Here is a 14,357-nt window from a genome sequence, read left to right on the forward strand (position 1 = left end):
CTTACCAACTGGATTTAAAATTGGCTCGGTGAAAGGAGTCGGGGGGGGGGGGGGGGGGGGGGGGGGGGGGGGGGGGGGGGGGGCGGGGGGGTGGTGATGCTGGAGGCTTGTTTTTCAGATTTGAGGCCTGTAACCAGCAGTGTGCCACAGGGACCAGTGCCAAGTCCTGTTTGTCATGTATGTATTTGAATGAGAATGTAGATGACATGATTAGTAAGTTTGAGGATGACAGCAAATTGGTGGAGAGTGAAGAATGTTGTCTAAGGTTACAATAGGATCTAGGTCAACTGGGAAAGTGGGCAAAGGAATGGCAGAAGGAATTTAAAGTCAGACAAGTGCAAAGGGTTCATTTTGGAATGTTAAACCAGGCAGGGCATACACAGTGAATGGCAAGGCCATGGACAGTGTTATAGAACATAGTTCCCTGAAAGTTGCAACACAGTTAGAGTGGTGAAGGTGGCATTTGGCACACTTGCCTTCTTCAGTTGGGACAATGAATACAAGAGTTGAGACAGCTGTACAAGATCTGGTGAGGGCACTTGGAGTACAGTGTGTAGTTCTGGTCACTGCACTATAGGAAGGATGTGATTAAGCTAGAGAGGATGCTGTTGGAATGCCACTAGACCGGCAGAGTGTTTCTATTTCTGGTTTACAGCATGTATCATTTTTTGATTTGCAAATCTTTGGCATTGACATGTTTGTTTTTGACAGTATCCAAATATCCAAACCTTTGGTGCTAAACACTGCACTGAATGCCACAATGCTTGCTGGAAAATACCAGGCAGTCTAGTAGACAATGACAATTTCTAATGGTCAGGCTTCTACCACTGTGCTCTGCAATTTACTGCCCTCTAAATAGAGAGCTTCAGGAGATCCTGGATTTATCCTCTTCCCTAACGGACTCTGCCTCCGGCTCCCTTATATCAACCTGATCTCCCATCCTGTCTCAATCAATTTCTTCTTCCTTCCTGCTCTCTATTTTAATCTTCCCCTATGCTCTGTATAAGATATCAAGTACAGCTCTACATGCCAGCACTTTCCACAATCCAATGGAAGAAAGAGTTTACAACAGAGATACCCCAGCTTTTGTCTGCAGGAAAGTCTATATGCTTACTTTCAAAAACAGATGGATACCAAGAATCTTGTATGCAATGCTTGGGGACACTAAATAACCATTACGCTTAACTAACATGCTGGAGAAAACATTATAAACCCACCAGGAAGCACAACCAGCTCCTTGACATGCCTCTTGCCATTGATTAATCTAATTTCATTACCTGTGGAGTGAGATTATGAAGAACAAGCCAGGAGCTGACCCGACCAGATCCACCCGAATTGCCATCACTCCAGTTGGAACCTAAAGAGAAAGGAGATGAGGTACATTTTTCTTGAAAACAAAGGATGCTTTTATCTTGCGATTGCCAAGCAGCCCATTTAATAATTGTGAAGTGACAGATGGGAACCGCTAAATTTCATTAACTCTAGGAGACACAAAGCAAAACTGAGATAAGTTAGGACACTGTTATTAGTTACTGACAAGTTTGGAGGGACAAGCTCATGCATCCCTACACGTGATAACAACCATCAAGCATCCATCTATTCCAATCCCATTTACCAGCACTTAATTCCTAGGCAAAATACTTTGCAGCCAATAATTTACTTTTTAAGTGCAGACTCAAAACATGTACATTTCTAAAATCACAGAACATTTGAAATAAGAGGAGGCCACAAACACCTTCAAGCCTGCTCCACCATTAAATTAGATTTAAGTAGGTCTCATATGCAATTGCTGTGAGTAGACAGGGAAATACAAGCATGGCAAAATCCCACAAACAGCAGCACAATCTAACTGACTAGGAAATTTCTTCATTCACTTTCACTTGAGGATTCAATAACCTTGGTTTAATATCTGCTCTGAAGGACACCACATCTGGTAATGCAGCATTTAGTCATTCCACATAGTAACAAGTCCTTTGACCCAGCACGAGCATGCCGACCATCAAGTATCTATCTATTCCAATCCCATTTACCAGCACTTAATCCCTAGCCTTTTATGCCTTGGTAATTCAAGTGCTCATCTTCTCATGTCTTCTGAGAGTACCTGTCCCCACCAGCTTCTTAGACCATCCTCTCGGTGAAATTCTTTTTTAACCTCAGATCCCCTCTAACCTTCTTACTCCTCACTTTAAACCTATGCCCTCTCGTTTTAGACATCTGTCTCCCAGAATCTTGCAAACCTCTTATCAGGTTCCCCTTCAGCCTCCCCTGCTCCAAGGAAATCAAGCCCAGCCTATCCCATCTCTCCTCACAACTGAGGCACTCTATCCAAAGCAACATTCTGGTAAATTTCCTCGGCACCCTCTCCATTATAATCACGCCCTTCCTATACAATAGCAACTAGAACTGTAGACAATACTCCATCTGTGGCTTAACCAAAGTTATATTAAGTTGTACCACAACCATCTTGCTCTTATGTTGTAATAAAGACCAGCATCTCATATGCTTTCTTTACCACCTTATCTACTTTTACTCATATATGGACATACACCAAGATCCCTCTGTTCCTCATTACTGCCTAGGGCCCTACCATTCATGGTGTTTGCCCCATCTTTATCTCTGAAAATGTATCATCTTGCACTCGTTGGAATGAAGCTCCAAATGTTATTGCTCCACCCAATTTACTAGCTAATGAATATGTTCTTCATTACTCTACAAGAGATCAGTCTAGATTATTTACACAGTTCATCATTCTTTCAGAGTAATTTTGCAGCCACAGGATTCAGCTGGGCACAGTTGTGAACAGAGTCTACTGTCTCATGGCCTAGGATTTCCTCTCATTGATTTTGCAAGTACACCAAAAACATTAGCTTAACCCCTGAGGAATGAATTTTATAACATAAAATAACTTTGAATTGGACAGAGATATTGACAGAACCATAGATAAGGGAAGAACAGACAGCAAGATACGCACTAAGGGCATATCGTGACTCCTGCATGCCCCATCCTCTGCTGAATCGGGGTGCTCCACTGCCCCATGGAGATGACGGAGGTTTCTGATTGGTCAGTCCTGGTGGCGGCCGTGTTGGCGGGTTAGTGTTTTTAGATGACATCTGATTTTTCCACATTCTGGGATGTCCGATTGGATCGGGAGACCACGTAGACTTGAAGTCACTGAACTTGGCTGGAACAACATGATCAGGATACCGTTAAAACAATTAAAGGACCAGTCAGGCTGGTTCAGAATCCCCATACCAGACAATACATTTAAGTCATTATAAAGGCACAGGTACAGGTCTAAAGCTAAAAGAAAATTTGATTTTTAGCACATGTAACATTTCATAACTACATTTTTAGGAAAGTATAAATATTATCAAATGAATAGCCAAATCAATCCCATAACTTATTTACCTTGCAGTCCAGTAGTCAAAACCAAAGTCACAGTGACAAAATTGTGTATTAATAGAGCTCCCATGACAGTGAATCAAGATCAAGTATTAACTCATGAACAATAGAAGGGGAAGGAACACTGCTTTGGACAAGGAAGCTGAGACAGTAGATTCTAGGGGTGGAACATAAATCAAGGAAAGAATTGGTGTTGAGGATGAACAGAATTGAAATTATAGCTTTGTCTAACCTAACCCAGGCAAACAAGTTGATGTGGTGCTGCCTCTTCAGATTTATGGCAGAAAACAATGGAGTTTTCTGTACAGCATAATCTGCTTAATTATTTTTTTATGGATAAAACAATGCACGGTAAACTTCATATTACATACTACATAGATCACAAACAGTATATTTTGTCATTACAACAGTTAATACATAGCCCTAGAAAGTAAAGGGAAAATCAGGTTCAGATAGTGGATGGTTCAATGCAATCCTTCTAACCTGAAGTGCTCTGTACGGTGCTGTAGGAGCTGTTCGAGGCACTATAGGACCAGGCACCGGGTGAAGGCAGCGAGGTGTTCAGGGAGGAACTGGACCCTGCGGATAAAAAAGGCATGGTTAAAGAGCAGGGAGAATTCAGATCAAGAACATACAATGTGTGTTTAATGTTCTGCATTAATCTCCCTTCATTTACCAGGATGCTGCCTGGTTTGGAGAGTATGGATTACGAGAAGAGACTAAGGGAGCTAGGGCTTTACTCTTTGGAGAGGAGGATGAGGGGAGACATGATAGAGGTGTACAAAATATTAAGAGGAATAGATAAGAGTAGACAGCCAGCGCCTCTTTCCCAGGGCATTAAGAGGGCATGGCTTTAAAGTAATGGGTGGGAAGTTCAAGGGAGATATCAGAGAGAGGTTTTTTTTTACCCAGAGAGTGGTTGGTGCATGGAATGCGCTGCCTGGGGTGGTGGTGGCGGCAGGTACGTTGGTCAAGTTCAAGAGATTGTTAGATAAGCATATGGAGGAATTTAAAATAGGGGGATATGTGGGAGGAAGGGGTTAGATAGTCTTAGGTGAGGTTTAAAGGTCAGCACAACATAGTGGGCGAAGGGCCTGTATTGTGCTGTATGGTTCTATGGTTCATAATCGCATTATTATGACCATCGCCAGGGGCAAACATGCAGACCTGCAATGGCCAATAGTGTCCACTTCGTTCCTTGGGGGTGGTGTACTGGATCCTCCATCCCAGTAACACACACATTTTGGTCTCTCAGAATTAATACAAAGCGACATTTAAAAAAGCTATGGAAAACAGTGAATGCACTCATACCTGTGCTCCTGTCCCTGAGAAGTTGGTGTTCCGAGTCTGGGGATGGGGGTGCTGCAGAGCTGTTTATCATGCTCGCTGGGGTCGCATATGGGTCTGATTCGGGGTCAATGTTTTGGAAACCCTTCCATGGTTCCCCAGGGCGGAACTCTGAAAATTAAGGTAAAGGAAGAGAATGTATCAATTAATTTTATTACCTTGTAATTGAGGCACAAAGTGACATCAAAACACAGCACACAATGACTGTCACTTAACATGAAGCTCCAAAGTAGGATTGAGGGAGTAATGCATTGACCAAGGTGTCAATTTTCCGGTCTACCTTCTCTAGTGATCTAGGTTCATGTTAAAGATCTCAATGCAGGAGGAACACAGAGAATTTCGAAAGGTATCTAAAGAAATATCTTTCACTTTATAGAGTCACACAGGGACTGATGTAGCCACTCACTCATTTCATTACTATCTGTGGAATTTCCAGAAGGAAAATGGATGCTGCTATTATGGGATATATTAGCATGCTGGACTAGTAATCCAGAAGTCTCAACTAGAAATCCAAAGACACAAGTTCAAATCTCACCAAAGGATGGTTTTGTGAAATTTAAATTCAGTTACTTAAATCAATCTGGATTTAAAAAGCGAGCATCAGTGATAGACACCACAAAACTAATGCAATATCATAAAAATCCACCTGGTTTTGGGTGGCCTTTAGGGGAAGGAAGCATGCCAGCCCAATCTGGTTTGTATGCAACACCAGAATCACAGCAATGAATATGCCCTTTGAAACTACCTTGCAAGTCACTTTAAGACAGATAATAAGTGCTGGCCTTGTCAATGGCGACATTCCAGGAATGAATAAAGAATCAGAATAAACAGTTACTCCACTTCCAAGTAACCCACTACATGCAAAGAAAAATTCCTGACAAATGAAATACTTTTGTACTTAGTTCCAGAAATCAGAAGTTTGGTTTCAGAATCAGTCAGTGAATATTATAGTGGAACTAAGGACAACTTTGACTACTGGAATGGGCTGCACTATGACTGTTCAGTAAAGTATGATGCAGTTTTCCCAGTGAAGACTCATTGTCCTGAAGTTCCCATGGATATTCCTGGTGTTTCCTCACGAATACTAACTGTTGTTAGGTATTAACAACCAGCTCAGTGTAAATTTGACAGAATAAAACCTTTTGCAGATTTGGTTTCACTTAGGAAGGACTGAGGGTCACGACAGGCACTGAACCCAGGTCAGGGTCCACCACTGTTTATTCTTCAAATGTTGGTGCAATCTTTTTGCTAAGAGTCACAAATCTGTAGTAAGGGCTTGAATTCCTGTTTTATAGATTAGCCAATCTCACCGGTTCAAACTAAAACTATTTTACCACAGAGAGACCACATTTAACAGGGTCTTGTATTATTTAAAAAAAGGTTTATCTCAGACCTGGAGGCCAACTGGATCCGCTGGAACCATTTGAGAGCTTAGGGGTGGACCAGTTATCACTCGCAGGGCCAGAATGGCTGGCCAAGGAATCACCTGCTATCATTTCATAATAGGGCAAACTATCTCGAGGCTTCACCGGTGGTGCCATGCTGCTCGAAATAGCACCTGTAAAACAAAATAAAATTACAAAACTAATAACACACAATTCAGCTGGGTGATCAGCAACAGAACTCAAACAAATTAATATTGTATGCCTTATGTGCAAACCAGTCAAGGGAATACACACACGAACAAACAACTGAACACGTCCCTGCATTGCAGTCATCGAGCAGTGGGTAATAAGGTGTGGAATAAAACAGATATACAATGAAGTGCAGCCAGTGCTGATTGGTGGCTGAGCAATACCTGGGAATACAGTCCCCCAAGCTTGTTCCTCGTTTCAGCTCTAAGGTACTCTCACTTTTCCTGAATTTCAAACTTAATGTGTAAGAAACATCAGCTGAACCACATTCACAGCCAACTCTTTGACACACTTTCCAATCAAATGTGCTGAAATTTAACCAAACTTAGAGCTACATACCACATGAATCCTAAAGGTAACTTGAGCTGCAAGGATGCTGTCGAATACTCTGGGTCTAGCACATTCTTCAAATGCTTAGCTGCCACCAGTCTGTCCGTGCAACTCACTACTCAGCGTCATTTTAGGTAAGATGTCTTGATAAGTGTAGAGGTAAATCAAAGTCTAACTCTTACTACCATTACATGTTTCTTCTGATTTGACCTGTCATCTTAAAAACATTTCCTCATCATCTTAGGGCACAAGTGAATGGCTTTCTTGCTTTGTATACTAAGACTGTTCATATGAAACGTATCAAGATTTAACATAAATGTCAGAACTAATTTCTGAAGTCTTATCAACTTACAGTAACCAATCCATTTTTGACTCCCCAATTCAACACCAATTTGAAATCATATTCTTTGTACCACTGTTAGTATTCAATACTGAAGGCTCTCACTATACATTGCCATCTCCACAATGCCAGCAGGATGACTGACTGGGGTACATGAGTCCAATTTGGTAACTTCAAACTGAGCAGCCATTTAACATGGGCTCCATCTCTATGGTTTATTACATGTGGGCATTTCATTGCCTTTGTGTCTAAGCCATGCCCAAATTGTTTGTAATCAGCAGATGAAATTGATTAAAAGGCAAAGTACACAATATCCATGGTCGAAAAGGAGAAAGAAGGCGCAGAAAATAACTGATTAAATGACTCTGAATATTGACTTTAAAAGTTGTAGATTGTAGGAGAAAAAGCAAATAGAATGAAATTACAAAGCACCCAGTCGGAGAAGTTGAAAACAAGGGATGAAGAAAAATGAATATGCATGATGTAATGTCTTCAATACATTCAATGTAAGTCTGCATAGTTACCATTTTTCAGGGGGTTGTGATCTGGTGGTGGAGTGGCAGGAGAGAGACCATCCATAGTCGTCCACTGCTTGAGCCGTGATTGCTGCGACTGAGGTTCTTTCATTCCTACAATACTGTTGACATCTAACTGGTTTACGTTCATGTTCGAGCCCATTCCTGAAATGCAAGAGATGCTTTAATGCTGACGACTTCAAAACCATAAGCTTAGTAAAAACTTCAAAACAGAAGTTTTATATAGCAGCAGGATCACAAAACAACCTGACATGGGAACTCACCCATTGGGTAGCCCGGCTGAATCTGTCCTTTGGTCTGGAAGTCTGGAAGGCCAGAGGGAAGAGAACTAGGCACAACATTATCCAGGTGTTGCTTGGACATGCCAGGGTGTGACGGAGAATGCTTCATTCCTGGGGTGTTGTTGTGTCGATGCTGCTGTTGTTGCTGTTGCTGCTGCAGAGCACTCACAATACGGGCAAGCTAGAGAAAAGCAAAAGTACAAGTTAAGACCACTCAGGCCTTTGTTCAATCATTCCCACCATCCAGTCATGTCCTCCACCTCAACCTGTATACAAGGATCAAACAATCTGCTGGAAGAACTCAGCAGGTCATTCAGCATCTGTTGGAGGAATTATTGACAAATGGAGCAAAAAGGACCAGGCAGCAGATGCTGCTCAACCCGCCGAATTCCTCCAGCAGATTGTTTGTTGCTCCAGATTCCAGCATCTGCAGTCTCTGGTGTCTCCTGTATACAAGCACAACTATTCCCCTTAAAGAATCACATTTGGGTACCTCAGACGATGCTTTAAGAAAGCATGTGTTGACTTAGCAGATAAAGCCCATGGAAATGTCGACAGGGAAGAAATGCTATAATCGCCTTTACTACTCTTGGGTTACAGTAGGGAACATCAGCATATAAATCTCTTGTAGGGTCTGCCTTACCAGGACAGTACTTATGGCTTCCCCATTAACAATTTACAGTGAGCATGGAAAACGTAGCAGCAATGTGCAAGGTAAAACATTATAAAACTTGCAAACCTCTTGGGATTAACCAGCAGTGAATGGCATCTCTGAATCTTCCAATTCTTTTGTAATCTGAATTTAGACAAAGTGGGTTCAACTGATGAACATCCAGGGTGATTCCACCACACTGCAGTTGAAGGGCAAATGATAAAATGAAATCCTCTGCCTGAGGCTAAAGATCCTGCCAACATCCAACTCCACATCCAACCTTCCTTACTCTAGCCTCACAGATTATGCCTCAGCTGTCCAAAGGCAAATGAAATCATTGCACTTTCCTGACCATCTTGTGCTGCACATTTGTTTCTCATTGCTCCAGGGTACATGACTAAGATCAGAATTCAAAATGTTTGGTGAAACTTAACACTACCTAGTCATGTGGTGAAGTGCTGGCTTAAGCTGCCTATCAATGGTAAATTAGTTTTTGCATATTTTCAGCAATTCCTAATTTTAATTTAGATTTTCAATGTCGACAACTTTTTGTTTTCATGTAGGTTGACATGAACTTCTACCCAAGTCACAACTGCACTGCAATGATTCACATATGAACCATGCAGCATGTGCAACATTTGGCTTTCAGTGTATGCACTGAACAAAATACTTACTTGATATTTAGCCTTCCCTGCATCAAATCATATTCCAGGTTAAATGGTGACGCAACAATCTGATGCTATTCTAGAGAGGGGGGTGTTATTTGATAGAAATCTGCAGAGGGATAATTTTACTTAAGAACTGACAGCCAACTCAGCCCATTTCCTTTAATATTTAAATCTCATTTGGCTTGGTAGATGGCATACTATTGAACCAAGAGGCATTTTGCTACAGTACATATTGACCCCAAGAAAGCATACAAAATCTGTGCATTTTCACCACCACAACTTGTAACTGTGACATGAGAATTAAAACTGTTATGTGGCAGACACAGGGCTGCACGAGTCATAAGTGTTGTTTGTGTTTGGGTGGTTTAGCACTCCTGGCTTAATCACCAGCAAAGAATGCTAATAAATAGCAGCAAAGCAGGCATCTCAAATAAAGAATACAAAACAGAACCAGGAGTAGGTCATTTGCCTCTCACACCTGCTCTACCATTCAATATCATGGCTTGCATTTTACTTCAGCACCACTTTCCTGCACTAACCACAGAGCCCTTTATCTCCTTAATATCTGAAATCTTTGTATCTGTATTAAATACTCAGCAACTGAGTTTCCACAACCTTTTAAGGTAGAGAATGCCTATCCTCAGGGTGGAGGAATTATTTCTGCCCGAGATGACTGATACCTTACTTTGAGACTGTGATTCCTGATTCTGCATTCCATTATTGTTCTTCCTTTAGTACCACCTCAATGTACATGTGTATGGAATGATCTGTCTGGATGGCATCCAAACAAAGCTTTTCACTGTATCTCAGTACATATAACAATAATAAACCAATTACCAAGGTTCTAGACACTCCTGTCAGGGGAAATATCATCTCCACATCTATCCTGTAAAACTCCTAAAGTGAAAAATATCCACCAGCACTGCAAAAAAATGTTAAGAGTTTTGCAATAGATTCCCTATCTTTAGCATCACATACTTGCGTTTCTTGTTGTTGTCGGACCGCGGCAGACAGCTTCCGTTGGTTTTGCAGCACTTGCTGCTGCTGCTGTTGTTGAAGCAACAGCTGGTAAGCCTGTGTGAGGAGAAGTCAGAGTGAACCAGAGACAGGAAATCACAATGAAAGGGAAGATCAGAGTCTTGCTCCTGTTTAATTGGTTATATGACAGAGCAGAGCAATGGGGGAATAGATTTAACTGTTCCTTATGTCTGCCATTCTTCCCAAAACACCTCACACTCACAATGCACTGTGCTGTCCTTTTAATTGCCACCCCATGAACACATGCAAGGCTTTGGAGTTTTAATGAAGCAAGGCTGCAATTCCCAAAGAAGAAAAGTCAAAATGACACTAAGCCACCAACTGAAATGTGAAGCCACTCTCAAAGTTGTGGCATCAATGTCCTTCAGTGCACTAGTTTTCTTTGTAAATGATCTATATTAATCGAGTCCGACCAGAGATGATACAGCCATTAGAGATTATATCAAGCCATAGTGTAAGTACATGTGGGTGTCTTTTTGAAAGAATCAGTACTCACCAACTGTAGCTGTGGGAGCTGAGGGAGTTGGCTGAGCATAGCTATTTGTTGAGGGGATAGTTGAGGACCAAGGCTAAACAGGGCTGGGTTCAGGGCACCATTTGGAGTGGTATGCTTCAACATGGGGGCAGGAACCTGCAAACAAGCCAAGGAATCTATTTAGCATTTAATAAATTAAACATCACCACCTCAATTTGATAAACCTAGCCAATCTAAAAAAACATTTATCAATTTAACTCAAAGGCACTTCTAATATCCTCTACTAATTAAGGCCTTCACTAACAGCAGCAGAGATGACAACATGGCATTAGATGGCTTGTGCCTCTATGTAAGGCTTATATAGAGGCATACCAGTGTTGGAAAATGAATCAGTTCCCACAGTGGGCATCCATTGACAAACATCCAAATGCCAAAAAGTACAAAAGCTCGAAACTCTAAATAAAAACAAAATACTTAGTAGATGAGATGGCATCTCTGGAGAAAGAAACAAAGCTAATGTTTCAAGTCAATGACATTTCATTGACCTGAAATGTTAATTGTTTCCCTCTCCATGGATACCGTTTGCCCTGCTGATTATTTCCAGCAGTTTTAAAAAAAAAATTTAATTGTTAAACATCCAACGTTTAGCCTAGACCTTGCACATGAATCTAAGACCTAGAAATGATCAACTACTCACAAAATCTAGACTCTCCAAATCCCATTGCATCCCACCTCTTCCAAATTAACGTAGAGTGAAGATAAAGGGAAGTGATGTGAAGTACAAACTCTATGTTACATACCTGAGGAGGGGGCAGGAACTGCGGAGGCACTTGAGCCCGAAGGTTAGGCTGGGATGAATTCATGGACTGCACCTGAGGTGTATGCACACCTCTGGATTGTGCTGTGCTACTGCCAAATAAACCATGATTGCCATTCTGCATGTGCAAGATAAAGAGAGAGATAGAGGGAGGGAGAGAGAGAGAGATAGAGGGAGGGAGAGAGAGAGAGAGAGAGAGAGAGAGAGAGAGAGAGGGAGAGAGAGAGAGAGAGACAGGAATGTTAAATCAATTAGATTTCCTTGCATTGAATATTTTTATACAGTGTAACTTGAAGTCTACTTCAACCAGGAGGAAAACCACCTCAGGAGACTCACAGACTCACATATGTCCAATGCAAAGGGTAGCGATTCTGCCCAACCACCATCTCAGAAGTTCAGATTCAGATTAGTTTATTGCCACATACACCAGAGCACAATGAAATTCCTTGCTTGCGTGAAGTTATGCAACATTCCACTTAACATCTAGGAAATATCAGCAAAAGAATTCTATTGTAACTGTTACAGCTGTCCAAATGGATTAGCTGCCTTCCTTCAGGGCTTTGATATTTTCCTCATGTGTGCTTGCTAAGCTCCCTCCTACATATCATAAGTAATTCAGCTTCAAAACCCACCTGGTAGTGTTATTCTTTCCCTTTCAGGTAAGTGTTGTTAAAGAGGCCACCTTGAAACCTTAGCTATCATTGAAAACTGACTGGTTCATAACGTTCTATAATACTCTTCATATCAAATTGCTCCCACAATTATTATCACCACCAACACTTAACTCCTCCTTCCATCCAACCCATTCTATCCCCTCAACTCCCTCAGCTTGTTCTTTGAATGCACTGTAACCAATAGTATTTCAGATTTCAAATGGATAAAAATGTCCAGGTGGTCAGAATCTGGATTATACACTAAGTGCTTATCCAAAAAACTATACAGGGATTGTTCTGGAAATTCATCAATTTACTGTAACCTCAGGGGTTGCCTGGTGTAGTAATAAGAGAACACTGTGCTCAAGTGGTTTTCGTGAGGGATCGAGGAAGGGAATTTAGGTTTCAAAACTGATGTCTGATAAGAGCTAACAGATCACAACCACTCAGAGGTGCTAACCCTCTCTGCCCTGCTCAGGCACATCAGCAGAGTCCAACTCCCTTGTGGATGGAAATAGTAGTATGATGGACATATGAATGGTGAAATTTCCCAACCTAGCACTAAACCATCCTGACACTATAATGAAAAAAGACCCAAGAAAAATATGAGCCCCAAAAGAAAAGTGAATCAACTTGAACCTTTCTTGGGAGTGCATGGAAAAGTACAACTCTACAAAAGACCAGAAAACATTTCATTGCACAATACAATCATAATGTAGTACATTTTACAGCATATCAAGTGCTCCCTTAATAAAGTAAATATACTTTGCCCCACCACACTCCTCCCCCCAATTAAGACAATTTTGAAATCAATGAGTACTCTTTTTCTGTGTATTTTTAATGCTGCTGTGGTGCAGAAACATAACTGACTGAGTGGAGGACAAGGGCAAATGAGAAGGAGAAAGAAATACAAGAAGTGTATGAATAGGCTTGCCTAAAAGCGGGAGGGAGAAATGGGGCAAGGCTTAAATTTGCTACTGACAGATTTATTGACAACCTTACTAGTTGGTGGACTCAGCTTCAGATATACAGGAAAGTGGAGGCAGAAAAAGATACTAAGATTTGCTCACTTAGATTGCATAGTATCATGACATCCCAGTCACAAGACACATTCAGAAAGCAGCCCTTACGTGTCTAGCGTTTAGGTTTTGCATGTTAAGACCAGAGCCGATGCAGCCGAGGCTGGCGGTGGGTAGAGCAGTGCCCGAGGGAGACAGCTTGCAGCTCGGAGGAGGGGAGAAGGGCGAGTTAGGTGCCTCGTCAGACAGGCACCCATCTTGATTGGAGAAAGGCAAAGTCAGCTGAAGGAGGGTTAGCCAATCAGCATGCAGTTGGTGTTGGGGGTAGGGAGGGGGCAAGAAAGGGGTAGAGGTAGGGGTAAGAAACAGACAAGGAAACAGCACAAAAGTGAGTTGTGGGTAGAGCGGGAAGAAGAAACAAAAATGAGACAGCAGTTAGGCCTCACACACACAGTTAGACAACATTAGTGCCATAATCAAACTTTCACATAAAACCCCTCATCAGACACAAGGAACATCAAAGCTTTCTGCAGTGATAAAGCAACCCTTCCAGTGCAGGATTTTTTATTTTCTTCTGATAATCCAAGAACCTGCAAAAGGAGACTTTTTATCTGTTACTAACTTGTGAAACAAACTCAATTACCAATTTAGAACTGCATTTATGCTATCTATGCTGGTCTGAACCCTCTCTACTCTGAAAGACTTGGCAGAGTCTGTAACCAAACTGGAAGTAGTCGCTGGAAAAACATCATGTGCACAGGAGCTTCTACCATCTGCAGTACCTACACCAACAGAATTCTGCTCTCTAGACTCATCATTTTTTGCCAGAATAAGATGGGAGAAGGGGTTCAAAAAAGTTATGGTAGCTCCCAAATTTGCTGTTGATAATAAATATATCGACATGCTGAGCAATTAGTGCACTCTACTTGCATTGTACAGAGAAATGGTAATAGAAAATAATAGCTTGCTTACAACACAACAGATCATAAATTTAATTCTAACAAGGAGCTAGAGGGGTGCAGGGGGAGTTGACCAATTCAGAAAACATTCTACAAAAGTCTCAATTTTTAGGCCAAGTCTAGAATTAAATTTACAGCAAGGTTAGTCCTGCCAAATTAATGGTGGGTTCCCATTTTTGATAAGCCGCTATCATAAACACAAATGT

The 14,357-nt window shown here is 41.5% G+C and overlaps 1 protein-coding gene across 3 annotated transcripts in view; it reads right to left on the reverse strand.

The window, feature by feature from the left end:
* The window catches only part of tnrc6ba (trinucleotide repeat containing adaptor 6Ba), a 166,157-nt gene that overhangs the window by 13,587 nt on the left and 138,213 nt on the right, over positions 1-14,357 (reverse strand). For 2 of the 3 annotated variants that reach the window (XM_052043406.1, XM_052043408.1), the window contains 11 exons: positions 13,304-13,474; positions 11,504-11,638; positions 10,725-10,859; positions 10,169-10,264; positions 7,853-8,051; positions 7,578-7,733; positions 6,143-6,307; positions 4,714-4,860; positions 3,886-3,981; positions 2,972-3,181; positions 1,278-1,357 (listed from right to left, as the gene is read on the reverse strand). In XM_052043406.1, the coding sequence (XP_051899366.1) occupies positions 1,278-1,357; positions 2,972-3,181; positions 3,886-3,981; positions 4,714-4,860; positions 6,143-6,307; positions 7,578-7,733; positions 7,853-8,051; positions 10,169-10,264; positions 10,725-10,859; positions 11,504-11,638; positions 13,304-13,474 (1,590 nt within the window). The remainder of the gene's footprint in view (positions 1-1,277; positions 1,358-2,971; positions 3,182-3,885; positions 3,982-4,713; positions 4,861-6,142; positions 6,308-7,577; positions 7,734-7,852; positions 8,052-10,168; positions 10,265-10,724; positions 10,860-11,503; positions 11,639-13,303; positions 13,475-14,357) is intronic. The other variant, XM_052043407.1, reaches the window with a different exon arrangement.

This window comes from Pristis pectinata, chromosome 33, assembly GCF_009764475.1.
Source record: "Pristis pectinata isolate sPriPec2 chromosome 33, sPriPec2.1.pri, whole genome shotgun sequence".
In the NCBI taxonomy this organism is placed as follows: Eukaryota; Metazoa; Chordata; class Chondrichthyes; order Rhinopristiformes; family Pristidae; genus Pristis; species Pristis pectinata.